Source organism: Apodemus sylvaticus, chromosome 4 (assembly GCF_947179515.1).
Source record: "Apodemus sylvaticus chromosome 4, mApoSyl1.1, whole genome shotgun sequence".
Lineage (NCBI taxonomy): Eukaryota > Metazoa > Chordata > Mammalia > Rodentia > Muridae > Apodemus > Apodemus sylvaticus.
The window spans coordinates 37,016,491-37,034,432 of NC_067475.1; the positions used below are offsets into that span (position 1 = coordinate 37,016,491).

The 17,942-nt window shown below is 35.3% G+C and overlaps 1 protein-coding gene across 1 annotated transcript in view; it reads right to left on the reverse strand.

Annotated features, from left to right (window-relative positions):
- Ndst4 (N-deacetylase and N-sulfotransferase 4) overlaps window positions 1–17,942 on the reverse strand; it is a 327,865-nt gene that overhangs the window by 115,293 nt on the left and 194,630 nt on the right. Inside the window, exons 4-5 of the mRNA XM_052179299.1 lie at window positions 10,455–10,640; window positions 8,636–8,764 (exon numbers count right to left, since the gene is read on the reverse strand). Coding sequence (XP_052035259.1) covers window positions 8,636–8,764; window positions 10,455–10,640 — 315 coding nt within the window. The remainder of the gene's footprint in view (window positions 1–8,635; window positions 8,765–10,454; window positions 10,641–17,942) is intronic.

The following is a 17,942-nucleotide window of genomic DNA, read 5'->3' on the forward strand; positions in this document are numbered from 1 at the left end:
CTGTCAGATTCAAGTGGAGCACTATTTTAGGCATGTAGTTATTGGTTTATCTGAACTTAACAAGAGACCAGTAGACCTGGAAAGGGTTAGTGGATCTAGGCATTGTTTTGAAGTCAAGAAAACCCAGTAAATATCCTGCCTCCAGAATTTGCACTTTGATGCTAATTCAAGCAATCCAGGACCCTGGCAAACATGCTACTTGGACAGTAATGTCTCCCCTAGGCTTGAATGCTGCCTTAGATCCAAAGGCCAATGTCTGGTATTTGCTCCAAGTTTTCAAATGTATCTCTTTAAAAAAAAAACTAGAAATTCATATTTTTATATTGTCCTTTGTGTAGAACAAAATGAGGAAAGGAAAAATTAGATCCAGTACGGCACATTCATCTCAAGGTTTTTAGTTACCGATGACACCCCCTGATAAGATTTCAGACCTTTTTCTTTTCTTTTTTTTTCTTTTCTTTTTTTAAAGCTATTGTCAGTTACTGCATATTTTATAGGGTAGTGTCTCTACTTGAATGATGGCGAGCTACCTGGTATAAGCTGTTTCACCTCAGACATGATTAAATTATATTTCTTCCTGTCTGAACAAAGATTATATTGAAAATACAAGAAGGATTTGGCACTAGGGAAATACATGTTAGTATTTGACAAGTGAGAAACAGTGCGGGAAAATATCAATATGAGATGAGGCCATGATAGGAATCTAAGAAAAATAACAGAGAGTTATCAGAATGTTAAGTGGACAGGAGCCTAGCCATTCTTTTCAGCTGTCATTCATATGACTTTATACAGTTTTCAATCTTGATACTCGTTTGGCTGAAGCAAGCTGGTATTTAAGGAATTTGGAACACCCAATTCCTTGTAGTTTCCTAGAACCAAAGTATAATGATAACTGGATTTTAGGATGTAAATGTTATTCAAATTTACAGTTTCTGTTTTAGGGTAGATTAGAAATTAATGTCATAGTTTTAAATGTGTAGAATTACAGAAGCAGTGAGGTGATGGGATGCTCACTGTAAGGCTGTGTACTGCTCTTGCACAAGACTTGACTTAGGTTCTAGTCTCCATATCCAGGGCTTTATGACTATCTACACCTCCAGCGCCTGGGACTCTGGGGTCAACCTCTGACCTCTCTTGGTACTACTTGCACATGGACAAACCCACACGGAGGTGTTCATACACACACTGGCTTAAAAGTAATAAAATCTTCTTTATTAAATAATCACATCAACAAGATGCATTTCTAAATGCCAGCTAGTCAGTATTAACATTAAAAAAAAACATTGAAAATGCACAAAGAACAGTAATATTGGGGACTTTAGAGCACAATAAGAACAGCTCTACTTTGGTGTAGAAAACACAAAGAACATAAATATTAATGTTGGAGGCCGGATGAAAACTCTGCTACCCTTCCTAGTAGAGCTCATGACTTTTAGACTTCCCAGTAGTTATACAAGTTAGACGGTAGACACATATAGAAATTTTCAAGTAATTTAATCTAGTTCCCTTCCTTCAGGCTCATGAATTCCCAAGGTGATGGAAAGAACTATATATTTTAGGAATCTATTTTAAGCACACTAGAGGGGAAGAATATTGGTACAGTGCTTCATGAACCTTCAAGCTTTCTAAGCCTTACAGGTTTTTACATATAAAAATATATAATTTCAGACACTACTGATCAAAATTCAAAATGATGCTGCCACATCTGCAAATGGCATTGTGTGATGCTAGCAGTGGAAGATACTTCTGCACTCTACCATGTATCTACTAGTAAATATCATCAATCTTTATCTATTCTTGTATATGTTGATGACATATGTTCATGTCTTGCTTCCTCAAGATTTAATAGTTACAAAGACTCTCATTTACAATACTGGTCTGTAATGTTTCAATGAAATTCAAATTACATTCTTTATGTTGGAAGGTGAAAGTATTTTTCTAAAACTCTAATTGCTTGTGAGCACAGAAATCTCAGACTATTGCTATCTCAGGATTAATTGAATTGACTGACTCCATACTCTTAGAGAAGTTCTGTTAGGGATATGTCAGTTGCCCAGCTCTCGGTATGTCCAGAGGGGATCCACAGCTATCCCTGTACAATGCTCAAGACCACACAATTCTGAAAATATCCCATTAGCTTTCTTGAAAGCAATTGGAAGTTGGCATTACTCCTTGATTGGTCTTGCTAGATCTTGCAGATTAATTCTAATCCACAAAAGAATATTTGATAAGAATACTGGAAGCCAATATTTCTACCTGCTATGTCTACTTTCACTGTGAGCCTTGTCTCTTTCATACAAGAACAATATATTGAAATTTTGTTTTAATTCTTTTGTGTTCAACTTAGTTCCTATAACGTATCCATCTGGGCCTTGGCTTTATTTTTCTTTGTTTTTCTTAGTTTTTTTTTTTTTTTTAATCTTGGAGAGTTTTATTGCTCCTTTTTCATCAGTTTTTTTTATAGGACTATTTACATTATTTATTTAATTTTGATTTAATTTGGTAGGTCATGTATATCTGGAAATCCATCTATTTCTTTCAGATATTTTAGTATAGCTTTTTAAAAATATGTTCCTGTGCTTCCCTGAATTTCCTCAGTATCTGTTGTAATGTTTTCCTTTTCTTGTCTAATATTATTAATTTGGGTCCTGTTTTCCTTTGGACCAATTTGGCTAAATATTTGTCAATTTGTTCATCTTTTTAAAAGAACCAACTTTTTATTTTATTGGTTTTTCTTGTGATTTTGTTTGTGCTGTGTATTTCATCTTGCTTCTAACATGAAGATTCATGGCCTCTGTGTTTTCTACATCAGAGCATTGATTTCAGCCCTAATTTTTATTGTCTCTTTTGACTTTTTATACTTACTTCTTTTTTTTACTACTTTTAGAGATTATATTATAATTATATTATAATCATATCATTTCTCCCTTCCCTTTCCTGCTCCCAAACTATCTTATATACCCCCTCTTTTGCTCCCTCTCAAATATGTAATCCCTTATTTTCATTAATTGTTGTTACACACATATATGTATATATTCTTAAATATAACATGATCTGTCTATATGATGTTGTTTGTATGTATGTTTTTAGGGCAGACTTGGTACTGGATAACCAATAGATATGCTCTTCCCCGGGGAAGACAGTTTTCCCTATTTTCAGTATTCCTTAGCTTCCACAATTAAAATGCAGAATTGTGGAGCTCAGTCTCAATGGATACATCCAGAAAACAACTTAAGTATCTAAAATTCAGGAAACATTAGAGAAGAAGGTGCAGAAAAACTGCCAAAGGCAAAGGATCAAGGAGGTTGCTGAGATAGTTTATAATGGATCTCAGTAGGTAACAAGATACCTCGTAATGTCAAAGCTATATTCATAGTCCTTCTGATATGACTGTATGAACATGATCTGAACAAAGACAATAATAACAAATTCGCTAAAGTGGTTGGGGATGGGAGAGGTAGACCACAGGGCCTCAACTCTATACAAAGAATCTCAGCTCTAATTTTTATCGTCTCTTCCTGTATATCCATTTATTGTTTGCTGTACTTTTTACAAGGACGTTGGGTGCAACATTAAGTTATTAATATGAATTTTCTCCAGTTTGTAAACAGGGAGTGTTGTAAACCTGAAGAGAGAAAATGTTATAGGTTTTAGTATGCAGTACTATACCTTTTATATTCAACAGTGGATTATTTTGGTTCCCAGGAGTTTGTGTACTTTTGTCATTTCTAATTTTGTTGATATGCAGTTTTATTCCTTTGTGGTTAGATAACATGCAGGGTATTATTTCAATATTTGTAAATTTGTTTAGACTAGCTTTGTATCTGAATGTTTGACCTATTTTGGAGAAAGTTCTATAAGGCTGTGGAGAAGCAAGTCTATTCGTTATTGTTTGAATGAAATGGCCTATAGCTGACTGTTAGATCAGTTTGATTTATGATGTCATTTAGCTTCAGAGCTTCTCTATTTAGTTTTTCCTGGATGACCTCTGTGTGGGTCAGAGTGAAGTATTGAAGTCGCCCACTATTGCTGTGTTGGGCCATGATGTCTGTAGCATGTTTCTCTACCAAGCTGAATGGTATCTACTTTGATTTCTACTTCTGTTCACTGTGCTCATTTTGAGCAACACTATTCTTTAATACATCCCTGTGGATCATTTAGCCAATCCAGACTTTATAGTATCATAATACGATATGTTGTTGTATCTGCACTTACCCACTTCTCTTTTGCTTTCTGTGTGCTGATCTAGCTTCTTTATCCAAATAGTCTGTTTTGAGTTCATCACCAATTTCAATGCTAAAAGCAAGTCCAGTTTGTCAATAGATACAAGGAGACTTATGAAACTACCCTTTTCCTCTTCTCTTTTCTGCTTGGAATCAAATCACATTTGTATGTCATGATGAGCCTTTACAGTGAGGTTTACAGTGCTAAGGATAGTTTTCTTGGTTTTCTGCTACTATCAATGGAATATGAAACCCAATATTATCTTCTATTTTAGAAGAACTCATTTACATCACAGAACGATGCTTTATGAATTTTATTAGATTCAATATTGAAAACTAGATGTAGAAACCTAGTAATTAGGCATTCAAGCAATAAAGCCAGAAGCAGTCAAAGATGGACAGGATATATAGATGAAGGAACATGCAGAGTGCTGATGATGAAGGATTCCTCTTAAGGGGGTTAGAGCAGATATGGGTGAAGAGTGGAACCAGAGAATGAAAATGAAGACAAAGGGACCAGGGCATCTCCTGAGAGTACATTCTTAATGAGGAATATAGAAAGGCAAGGGCTTCCATCTTAATTTTCACCAACATTCACATGAAACCTCAATCTTGATAATATTTTTTATAATTCTGTGGTAATTAAAAAATCAAGCTTCTTGCTAAAGAATTCATAGCCTCAGAGCTGGAGAGATGATGGCTCAGGAGTTAAGGGCACTGGCTGCTCTTCCAGAGGTCAGGGGTTCAGTTCCCAGCAACCACATGGTGGCTCACAATCATCTGTAATTGGATCCAATGCCCTTTTCACATAAAATAAATAAATAAATATGTTTTAAAATATGGCCAGTCATAGTGAGCACAGGCCTTTAATCCCAACACTTGGGAGGCAGAGGCAGGTAGATCTCTGAGTTCAAGGTCAGCCTGGTCTACAGGTCAGCCTGGTCTACAGAGTTCCGGGACAGCCATGGCTACACAGAGAACCCCTGTCTCAAAAACTAAAAAAAAAAAAACAAACAAAAAACAAACAAACAAAAAAAAACCATAGCCTAATTTTTTCTTTTCTCATATTCATTATGGGCCCAACATACAGATCCAACACTCTTCTCTGTTTTGATATATGCAAATATTCACTTTAATGGAAGAGATTTAATATCCAGACAACTCTTTTCTATCCCAATTTAATTCACTATTCTTATTCAGTTTACAAGTTACTTATGATTTTGCACACAGCACAGGTTTGTTTACATTTGATTTCCTTATGACTTTAAAATGTTTTATATAAATCACCTAGCAAAAAGCCATTTCAAACATAGCCAGTGTTCCCTTCTAGTTTTATTTAGAGCATGCACCTCTTGCAATGCGCATGAAAATTTCTTACATTAAGCAAGGTGGTTATAGCATAAATCCTATTATCTCCTATGTTCCACGTGCAATGAGATGTAAATGAGGACATGCTTCTCTGAGACCTTAGAAATGAAATCATTATGGGAGAAAAGTCAGAGAGCTGAAATAATCCAGCCTGCTCATGGTCAAAGAGTACCACTCTGCGGTGCTCTCCACATATATTTATTATATATTTTCATAGCTAAAATGACTCAATGTAAAGAAATGGACCAAAGTTTGTATTAGGTGTTAAATAAAGTTAATAAAGACCTAAGTCTTAGGTTACCTGACTGTAAGACGATAACCCATCATTACATATTTCAATTTAACTTTTCATATGTGGATACTCTTAGAGATACGTCTAAGTGTTTTCACTGCTGTATTAACATATAATGTATTTATTGACCTAAACAGGTGCCTGCTGATTAAATTAAAAATGTTAAAAATGGGCTACAGAACTATTTATTAATGTGCATATTTATCACATTTTAAGAATGTGAAAAACATTGAGAGGACAATTGACAATTATTATAATGTAAATACATTACATTTATACACACATGCTTAATAAAGTTGTGTCTTCTTGGCAAGCATGATAAATAATTGTACTGCTTTAGGGATGAAGTCTATTTTCTCTTTAGTACACCTAAAATTTACCAACTACTCTTGAGAGGGATTGTAAAAACAATTCTGAAACGGAAGTTGATAATGTTGAATGTTAGCATGAAGATGAAAAAGAAAGTTCTCAAATAAACTTTGAGGCTTCATACCTCAAAGACCTAGGAAAGAAGACAACACTAAGCTCAAAGTCAGCATAAAGAAGGAGAAAGAAATAACTACAGCAGAAATAAATAAAATAGAGATGATAAAAGAAACAAATCTGTAATCAACCTTCAAAAGTTGGTATTTTAAAAATATTTATAAAGTTAACAGAGAAGAACAACAAAGTTTTGGATAATGAAATCAGAGACAAAAGAAGAATAAATATAATTGCTAATACAAGTTACAAATGATTTTGAGGTTACCATAGGTATCACATCAACAAATCAATTTACAAGGTAGAATTTTCTGGAAATATAAGTCTAACAAGAGTCACAAAGAGAAAGCCTGAATGAATCAATGAAGAGGAAAATTAAGCTAGTAATTAAAAGTCTCTTAACAGGGGCTAGAGAGATGGTTCAGTATTTGTGATTATTGGTTGCTCTTTCAGAGACCTAGGTTCAGGTTTCAGGACCACACACTGGATTGTAACCATCTGTAACTCCAGTTCTTGGGAATCTAATGCCTTAAATGATCTCCAGGTCCATCATGGATGCACTTTATGCACATACATAGTTCCAGAAAAGTCACTTATGCACATATAAAAAATAAATAGTGGAAACCTAGCAAACTACTCAGTGCTAGTGAAGCCATAGATACTGTAGGAGAACCTACAACCACTACTTTATTAGACTCAGTACAATCTCTAAAAGCAATATCATCACTTTTTCCTCATTTCCATATATAAATGTAGTTTTCACCCCTTATCAAGGAAACTTTAATTTTCAACAGACAGAGACTACTACAGAAACCGCAACCAATCAAAATATTGAGTTGTGTTCAGATCCAACAGAAGTATCAACAAACACTCCAGCACCTAATGCTCAAGTAACATTTCTGAAAAAGGGCCAGAATGACCTTAAGAGCCAGATGATCAAAGAGTTTACTGTCAGAAGAGTATCCTAGGAATTTCAGAAGTTATTGCTCAAACATGAACAATGTTGATAGTAATAAATTTGCCAAAATGGATGAGGGAAAGACCAAGAGTCTTCAACTCTACACAAAGAACTACAGGCAACAGAGGGATGTTGAGATTGGCACAAATAGTTTTCTTCAGGTTTGAAAACACCTGATGGTCGTTCAATATTGTTAATTCAATTCACACTGTCAGCTCTGAAAATGTCCATACATATAACATTATATAGACTGGGCTGGTTATACTTAGAAATACAGTTATATACATATATGCATACGATAACAATTAATGAAAAAAGAAACCATGAATTTGAGAGAGAGCAATGGGAAATATGGGGAATATGGGAAAAAGGAAGAAAAGAGGGAAATGATTTAATTATATTATAATCTCAAAAAAGTCTCTATAAAGGAATTTAGAATTTCCTGATTTCACTGAAGACCAAGCAAATATTTTTGTGTTAATAATAATTTTTCTCAAATTTGTCCAAAAATTTGATGAAGAAGTAAACCTCCAAACACCTGTTATGAAACCAACCTTACCCCAAGAGCAAATTAATTCCAAGCAAAGGAATTACTTGTTAATGTCCTTTATAAATATGGGCATAAAAATCCTCAGGGTTGGGAGACATGAGAGACACTAGCCAAACAACCTCAATGATATATTAAAATAATTCTTCACCATGCTTATATGGGATTTATACAAAGAATGAAAGGATAGTGCAGAATATGAAAATCATGGAGTGTTAAATGAATGAAGAATAAAAAAGAATCTAATCAACTAATTGTGTGTAAAAAGCATCAAAAAGGCAACCATCTTTTCATGATAAATACTTCACAAATTAGGGATAGAAAAAATTGGGCAACAATATGAAAACTATATATATATATATATATATATATATATATATATATATATATAGAGAGAGAGAGAGAGAGAGAATATATATAAAATATTCTCTAGTGAATATAACAAATATTATATTCTCTAGTGAAAATGTTCCAAGAAATCAAACTGTATCAAAGAAAGAATTTGAAATGTATATTTTAATTCAGTGTCAGTAAAATATTTTGCTCACAGAGAATAATGTCATGAGCTGAATGTGGTTGTATATATTACCTAACTCCTGGGGGCAGAGGCAGGGAAATCTCTGTGAGTTCAAGCCAAGTTTCAGTAGTTTCACTAGGGCACCTCATGAAACCCTGCCTGGAAAAACAATCCTCATGATTTAGATTTAAAAATACAACTTAGTTGATGACACTGACACTGTTGTAAAATGAATGAGTAGAACACGTACTGGATTTAGAAGGATTGTGAGGAAAAGTTCACCTCCTTTGATACTTTTATCCAATTCTTGAGGTCCTCCTGGATACTCCTTGTAGAAAATAGTGTGTGTGAACAGCCCACAGGTCTGTCGAGGGAGGACCTGAGGACAAAGAGGTAAAAATAGCAAATTGGTAAGATTTAACTTGGAACTGTGACTACTCTCATAAGTTTACAGTCAGAAAGAGTTCCTGACTCCTTACTGCAATCAAGAGTTGATGCTAGTTTAATTTTATACATGTCAGTGGAATAACTGAATCAAAAAAGAAAAAAAGAGATACAATTTGTAGTTTAGAATATGTGCCCAGTTTATTTAGGTCTATAATCTGAAGTACTGCCTGACTTGTGTTAAAGAATAAAAAGTTGTCCTGGGGTTCATTTCATTCAGACAGCTCCACAAGGTTACACTTCTCATCTCACTAAGCTTCTCTTCTTGCTTTTGATACTCAGGCATGCATGATATGCCAGTTCTGGGATTTAAAGTATACTCTCCTCATCATCTCTATCTTGCTTTGTCTGTACCACACCTACTATCTCCATAGTAGTCTAAATATGTAATGACGGTTTCTGGAATATTTTTGTTTAATTCTTCTGTAAATCTGGATGTTAAACAGACAAAACAAATCAGCACAATGGCTCTAAAAATATTATTTTGAATAATAAAGTATTTACAGTCTATGGGTCAATGCACTCAGTTATCCAAGAAATCCATGATGGCGTTTATCCTTCAGTTATTTTTCATGACTAAATTTAAGGGAAATAAAAGCATGTAGTCTTAACTAAAAGTAACATTTCCTTTTAGTGCTATATTTTAACAATGATATAATTAAATCCCTATGACAAAAATTACTGTATGCCAAATTCAGGCAGCTTTATATTCCTGTCTTTTCTTTTTAGACAGAGATTAGATACAGAAATGAATTGATGGATAGATAGTTCTAGTAGCAATGTGAGTAATGGACAAGGTTACTGTAAATATTGAACAGAAAGAAGATAGTTTGAAACTCTTGTTGTCAAGGTAAAATCTTGACAACTAATGATGCAAACATGTTGGAAGACTCCTTGAACTGGGGGGTGAGAATTTTAAAACTGTCTATTTTAGAAACAAGGAAATGGTGTCATGGTTTTTGTTTTTGTGTTTTTGTTTTTGTTTGTTTTTCTCAATGAATGAAGCTAGATTCCCAGCTAAAATTCATTTGCTTTTACTCTTATTTCTCATAATGGATAACATTGTTCTCAAATTGGATTTGTAATTGCTTAGTTAATACATTTGGAAAGGAATTATATGCTGCCTTTGCTTGAAGTATGAAAGAAAGAAAGAACAATAATAAACAATATCCCAAGATGTTCTGAAAGCCTGAAAGTCAAAAACCACTAGTCATTGTTTCCTTTTGGCAGGGAACTGATTAGAGTGCTGTTTCTTTATCCATGGGGCAATAACCTACCTTTAGCTCTTTGTAAAACCACTCAGACAAGTAGTACTGAGGATTCCTTAGGAAAAGCATAGGAGCCCCAGACTAAATGTCAAATTCAAAATATCAATGGATAATCTATTCAAAACTCATCCCCACTATTTTCAGATTTTTATTTACTCACTAAAATCATCCCACATCCTAGGAAGCAAGCCTGTTGTCAACTAGTATGGCATTGTATGGCCAGTCATCTTCATGGTGTGGTGAAAACTTCTGATAGTCATGAAAAAGAAATTCTGTGTTGCGTCCTTAGACAACCTGCTTATCCCTTCGTTTACACACAGGTATCAAGGGCCTTCAGACCCAGAAGTATGTGCTCACCATGATGCTATTGTGAATGAAGCCCTTCCTGTACCGTGCAGGTTTCAGATGTGGATACTCTTCAGTGCTGGTGACCTGAATACCCCAGACTTTCTTCCAAGCTGTATACAGCTGAATATGGACTGGGTAGACCCCTGAGTGGTGTGGGGCCACTGCATAGCCCAGGTTGATCGGAATTCCATGTTCCTAAAAGAAGACAGAAGAACTCCATTACGATGTGGAGCCAATTGAGTTAATAAAAAAAATTATTTTTATTTACTTGGCATATATCTTAAGATCCCTATTAGGAAAGAGGAAATATAAAAGTATGAAGATGGAACTTTTAATCTTTCTTTAGTACACCAGCTTCATAGAAATCTGATGCTACATTGTCATGAATGTAGCAAATACTTTGAGTTTGTTTTGTGTACATAAACTTAAGTATGACATTTATACACATTAAGTTTGAGAAGTTGGTAGTGTTGTTACGTGACTCTTCGAGCCAAGCAGGCACCATCTTAGGACATTCAATTATCCTCCTTGAAAAAGATGACCCCAGTTGGGCTTGCTAATGGTTTACATCCCTGAATCCCAACTTCAAAAAGGGCATGCAGTTCTCACTTAAGTCTCCAGTTTCTCCCTGTCATGTGTTGTATGCAACTTTACCTTAATTGCATGTGACCATCTCTGGAAAGGTTTGGGTGTACATAGGCTTGGAAGACTGGAGTACCATCTATGAACTATGTGGTTATGGGAAGATTTTTACCCCTGTTGGTAAGACTATTCACATGTAATTGGCTAGGTTAGGAATGTGCTCATTCCTGTGTTAGGAAATCACTGTGTTAGGAAACTCACTGGCTCCTCATAGTAAACTTTGGAAGAATCATGGCTTTGCTCATCTTTGGGATCTCAGGAGAAGGTGTGGACATTATTTATTTCTCTCCTGGGATGGAATTTATCTAGAATATATACCTTTTCCAGGCAGAGTACAGAAAATATAGAAGAGGAGGATGGAAGAAGACGTGTGTGTGTGTGTGTGTGTGTGTGTGCGCACATGCATGCATGGGATATGGTTTTGTAGCACACCAGGAATGTAAATATGATCCATAAGGCAATGAGAGATTTTCTGTTTGTTTGTTTGTTTGTATTTAATAGTATATGAATCTCCTGAGTTTGGGGAGCTAATATGTTTGTTATTCCCTTCAAGAAGGAATTGGTGAAATGCCAAGGACAAAGTCATATATTAAGGAGTTATTTCTCTGGTAAAAATTAGATGAAAATTGGTAACAGCACAAGACTGCACATGGTCAGTTCAAAGTGTAGGGCATTAGTGAATGCAGAGAGTGAGAAAGTGTCAAAGTCCAGGAGAGCTTTGTATGCAGAAGATAATGGGCAGGTAGAAATTAGATCTCACTCTTTGCCATAAACTTTACAGACTTAATTTACAAGGCATACAATTTACTCTGAGGTACTTTGATATATAGCCAACTCCAAATGATTACAGGTAAACATTTAACACAAGAATGTGAAGATATTTCAGTCGTTGCTATTATATTTTTAGGTTTGTGGAACAGATATGCAGGTTTCATATTTCTACTTCTTTTTATAACTTTCCCTTTAAATGCTTATGTGCTTTATAAAGTCCTATATGGCTGAATCTCATCAATTGAGCTTATAAATGAGTATATATAGTCAGATATGAAAGTTGATTGAATCAATAAACCGAGCACAAAATCGTTGACGATTGCTGTTTATATCATCTGTTACGGGCATACAGCACAGGTGAAGAATTCAGTCTTGGATTCTTGGAGGCAAGCAGGGAGTGGATCTTCAGGGCGTCACCCACATGCCTCACTGGCCCCAAAGATGGGCACTAAATAGTTCATGTCACTGTTAGTTTCTTTTTATGGGATGACCCTTATTTTGTAGCCAAATTCAGTTCTATTTCATCAAGACTGTTTTCTTACATCTATTATAATAAATGACTCTATAAAAATACTGAATTATGAAATTGATGCTGTAAAATAAGTTAGAGCCTTTTCCTAGACATGAGGGAAAACAGATTTCTTAGTATTAGCAAAGAATTGTATTTCGTGCAAGAACCTCTTCCCTCCTCTCTTCTCCCCTCCCTTCCTCTCCCCTTCTCTCCTCTCCTGTTTCCTCTCTTTTCTTCTCTCCACTCTGCTCCTCTCATCCATAATGTTTGTGTGTCCCGAAGTCAAATACCCTTCCTAATTAATGCCAAGAGAATATTCTACCACTGAGATAAACCCTGACTCTTAACTTGAATTTTCTGTACAAAATGAAGTTGGAAAACTCCAAAGAGGCAGTGCCTATATCACCTGGACCCATCACAGGGTACGGCCCTGAACCACCAATTTGGTCTGGTGCCTGCTAAGTGACGATGAAGGTGAAGATCTGGAAATGATGAAGGTGGCAGATCATCCAATGAACAAGATGTTCAGCCCACCATGACATTACCGATGAAACAGAGATGAACTTCTCTGTGGAAGAAATCTTGAGACAAGTGTATTCATACGCCTTTGTCAGGTAAGTAGAATTGGTGTTTCTCTTTTGCCTGCGACAACATTTGTGACACATGGAAAAGGGAACTTTTTCTCCATGTTCTTATTCTTGCGACTGTTTTCTACAAAGGTATTATACGTCTCCTATAATTTAGCACATGACAAAACAAGAATGCAGAAAGCCTACTATGCTTCAACAAGAAATTTGTTGGCCTTCCTTTCTACTGTGGTCGGCTGCTTTATTCCACATGTGAAGCCTTACATGTTAGATAAGCAGGATAGTGTCACAGAAACCAAGAGATTAAAATAAAGTCTGCATAAGGAAGTGAAATAACAAATAAATATATTCATCCCACAAAAAGGCCTTTCACTTTTGATATGTAGTAAAAGGAATTGTAGAACTTTTCATGGAAAATCAGGAGGGAAAAGCAATCGACTCAGTGAGCAGGAAGGAAGGGTCAGTAAAAACGATTTTATTATACTTATTGATTTCTGGGGGCTCAATGCAATACTATCTGTAAGGTCATGCTATCGCAGGACCAACTGAAGCTCAATCAAAATAGTAAATCACACTAGGTAATTATAAGTTTATGCTTTTTCAATCAAAATGATAACAGAAAGTGAAAAAGAATTCCCTCATAAGTCTTTACCTGTTATCAAGGGGCTTACTGAACCAGAAAGCTTCATTCTTAACTGTCCACAGCTTAAAGTCCAATTCAGGGAGAGTTGGTCAACTAAAACATGAACTAAATATCATATTTACACAAGATCACAAAAATTACAGACTTGGGAAGACCTTTCCATGTAAATGTAGGAAATGCTCAACCCATCTAAGACAGACACAAATGATAGTTGAGAAAATAAATTTCGAGATCATTTTTATGATTTATTAACAAGTCATACAGGATCAAAAGATAATAAGCATTGCAGACATGTAATATTACTAAGAAAGGAACTACCAGGTGGGGTTTAAAAAGTGACATCGTTTTAACTGTATTTCAGAATGACATCCTTCACAAAAAGGGTTTTGGCAAGATCACATTTTTTTTTTCAGTTAAATTTCTACTTCTTGCAGGGGTTGGTGGGGCAGCACGGTGTTAGTGGTGTGGTGATACAGTGTTGCAAATTGCTGATATATGTGATAAAATTGTTTATCAAAAAAAAACCCCAGCAAAAATAAAATGCATTTAGAATTAGAAGTGATAACAGCAACAGACAAAGAAGGGACTTTTAAAACAATCCCCAGGGTCCATGTATTCTTAGCAAGAGGTGGGCGCCTGGTATCTATTAACTGTTTTTCAGTTTATTCCTAGTGTGAGTCTAATTATAATCTTATGAGGACTGGCGAATATCCAAAAATATGGATAGTGAGGGTAAGAGCAAGCAAGTGGCTTTGCCCTGTCAGCAAGTGTGAGCGCTGGAAACATCTGGCCTCTCGACACTCAGTATACGCCTCTGCGTTCCCATGTGAGCTCTACTGTGACTGGATGGGACTGACTCAAAGATAGATTTTGGAAGGAGAACACCCCTTCATTCTGTTATTACTTAGAAAAGCTATAGAAAGCACAATTCACCTTTTTTTTTTTTTTAAAAAAAATCTCTTTTGCTGCTAGCACTTTTAATGCAAATGAGTTTCAGCCAATTAGGAGTGCCCAGGATAGCTTTTGGAGAGTGGTAGAAAGCAAAGGTTAATTTCTTGTTGGAAAGGAAGTCCTCGAAAACAAGACAGTCTGCCTATGACTTGTGACTCTATTCTAGTAGCCCCTGGGAACCAGTTCTCTATGGCACCCTGAGTCCTAGAGAGGTTCAGGCCTGTTTGCCCTATTGCCCTTACAGAGTTTTTATAAACTCCCAAGGCACCAGGTTGATGCTGTCCTCCTTCAAAGCAGTGTGATGTTTTAAACTTGGAAACCTGAAGGGCAGAGCTAGTTTTGCATTTTCTAATACATATTACAGGTTCACCAGATTGAGGTATGGTGTCTAGTGGTTTGAATTCTAGGAAAATAAGAGAAAAATAAAAAATAAACCTCTACAATATTTATTTTTATTATTTAATATTTATATTCTAATTTAGTTACATGATTTATATTGGTGAATGTCTATTACCTACATGATGAAATATATATCTGAACATTTTATCATTCTATATGTTTTTATAAATATGTACGTAAATATTGTATGTGTGTATATATATGTATACATATACACATACACACATACATATATGTTATGCATGCATACGATGACTAGATATTATGTAACTGGTTGCCAGCAGGTAGCCTACAGTAAATGTATAGGAGACTACTGATCCTTTAAATGATAAACACTAGAGACACATCAAAACAATTAGATTTACCAGGTTTAGTGGTACAGAACTATAATCCCAGCACTTTGGAAACAGGTAAGAGGTTCATCCACCCAAGTTTATACTCAGCTATATAACAAGTTGCAGGCCAGCACAAGCCACGGTAAAGTTCCATTTCCAACAATCAAGCAACAAACAAACAATTCAATTCCTGTGCACTTGAAATAATTACTTTTGAGTTCACGATTTGTGTCAAGTGTTTTCTCACATTCCAGGGCTTTACTGGATGTAAGCTACAATTTCTACTGCTGTTTGGGATCTGGAGAGGACTACAGAAAAATATTGGTAAATGTATCGCAATTCTTGTTGAATTTGCTTTATTAATAAAAAACTTTTTTTTTATCTTTAAAAAACATTCTTATCATTTGAATTGGCAGACATTTTGTTTGTGGAGAAAAATGATGTCCTTGACATAAACATCTATTAAAGTTTAAATTTATTTCCAAATAATATTAGCTATGATGATATAATACATTCATATCTAGTGATATAAATGTAGCTCATGGCATCTCTCAAATATCAGAAACAGTGTCTTTGTGTGTTTTCACTGTTATTGCCCCCTCATTCTAGAGTTTTGGGTGGATTAATTTAGGGCTGCACAGTCTGTCCTCCATGCTGACATTTCTCCATTATATTTTCAGTGTCATCTGGTAGATTCCCCAAAGTGCTGAGTCTAGAGATATCCCTTCTAATGTCACTACTGTGGCCTGTAGTTCTGCAAGGAGTGCCACATCAATAAATTATTGCAAATAGTGTAGCAGTGTGCTATCCACTCCAAGGTAGGTGGCTATAGTTCAACTGTGCTTGTATTGCTTACTAATTGTGTGAGTCTGAGGGCCTTACATGACATTTTTGCATCTCAGACTCTTTATGTATAAAATTAAGTTGAAACCATTAAAGGATTAAATAATGACAGATATAAATAAGCTAATATCTACAATGCTTAAAACATTATAAAGTCATTAATTCCCATTTAAATGTTTCCTGATTCAGAAAAGATACACAGATCATTTCAGGAAGTATATCAATTTTTGCAAATAAAATGTATGGGACACAGTCTTCAGGCAAGGGTGATGACTACAGACAGAAGCCTAGAGAAAATGTACACCAGTAGAGAATAAAAGCATGCCAATTCCTGTTAGTTTCACAGAGTGGAAGAAGAGTCTAAAATCAGAAATGACAGTGGTTTGTATTTTACCACTGGCAACTGTTTCTCTCGCAGAAGGTGTGGGATATCTCATTGGGTTCTCTGGCTTTTTTTTTTTTTTGTATCCACTTGAGTTTAACAAATGGAAAATTCTGATAACAGATAAGAGGTAAATGAGAATGAAACTGGGGAATCTTATTTTCTCCCTGAAAAGTCATTTTGTGCTGTCCGACTACTTCAATCAAAGGTTAAAACAACTGTGAAAGAGGGCTTCTCATGTTTGGTAATGGGTTTTTGTTAGGTGGTCTTTGTCTCTCAGAGGGAACGCTGTAAGCCCAGATGAGAAGACTTCATTAAAACTGTGTATGTGCATTTGTTCACAGATTATATATATTATAGGGATTTTTTTAAAGAAATACATAGTTAATAGTGTGATTCCTTCATTTTTGAACATACATAGTTTTATCTTATCTGCCTGTCTCTTCTTTCTGTAGTTACCTCAGTCTCTGCTCCTTAAAGACCCTACACTTTTCCCACTTTACCTATCTGATAATTCACATCCTAAACAAGGACAATGCCAATAGATCAAGAATACTCCAGGAGTCCTTAGCCCCACACAATACACTACAGGCAACTGAGAAGAACAGAGGGTGGGAGAAGTGGTATTTCCCAGGAAAGAGAACACCAACTGATTGTCTAGTTCTAAACGTCAGCCTTTAAAACATACATACAAATTACATTATATAGATTGAATAGATTATATTTATTTATATCTATATCTGTAATGTATGTATGTATGTAATAAGGATTATTGTAAAAAGATACTTCTCCTCTCCAGAGAAGGGCAGTGGGAAAATATATATGGGAGAGCTTGGAGGGAGGAGAGAGAAGGTAACACTGTTGTGATTAAGATATAATTTCAAAACAGTAACAAGTTTGAAATATTGAACTTCTACTCAACACCACCCCCCCTGCCATGCTCATCCCATAACATTCTCTCTGTCAAATTGTATGTAACCCTTTCATTATTTTGACTTTCCAAGCCTTAATATTAAGAAAATTCCACCTGCACAACAATAAATTTTAGGATAGCATTTCTTGGATGTAGCCTTATATCCTGCATGAAATAGTGCAAATTTTTTTTCATGAAATCCTGGACAATTATGACTGTGGTCTCAGCTTTATGAAACCTAGTATGATAAAAGTAGCTACGGTAAATACTTTCTTTTATTCTGAAAGTTGGGGTGAAGCTATAGGATGAAAGTAACCCAATGAAGACAAATTGATTGAAAAGCTCCTACTTAATGCTGAAAGATATTGGTCTTGGTGATTTTTGTACTGAGGTTCTGGGATAATAAGGAACCACCCTAATACATGGTCAAAAAGATCTACAGTTAACAACAGAGAAATTAGACAGGTACAGGTAAACATATGCAACCCTCTTGAGCTTCATTTTGCAGGAATCTATTAGT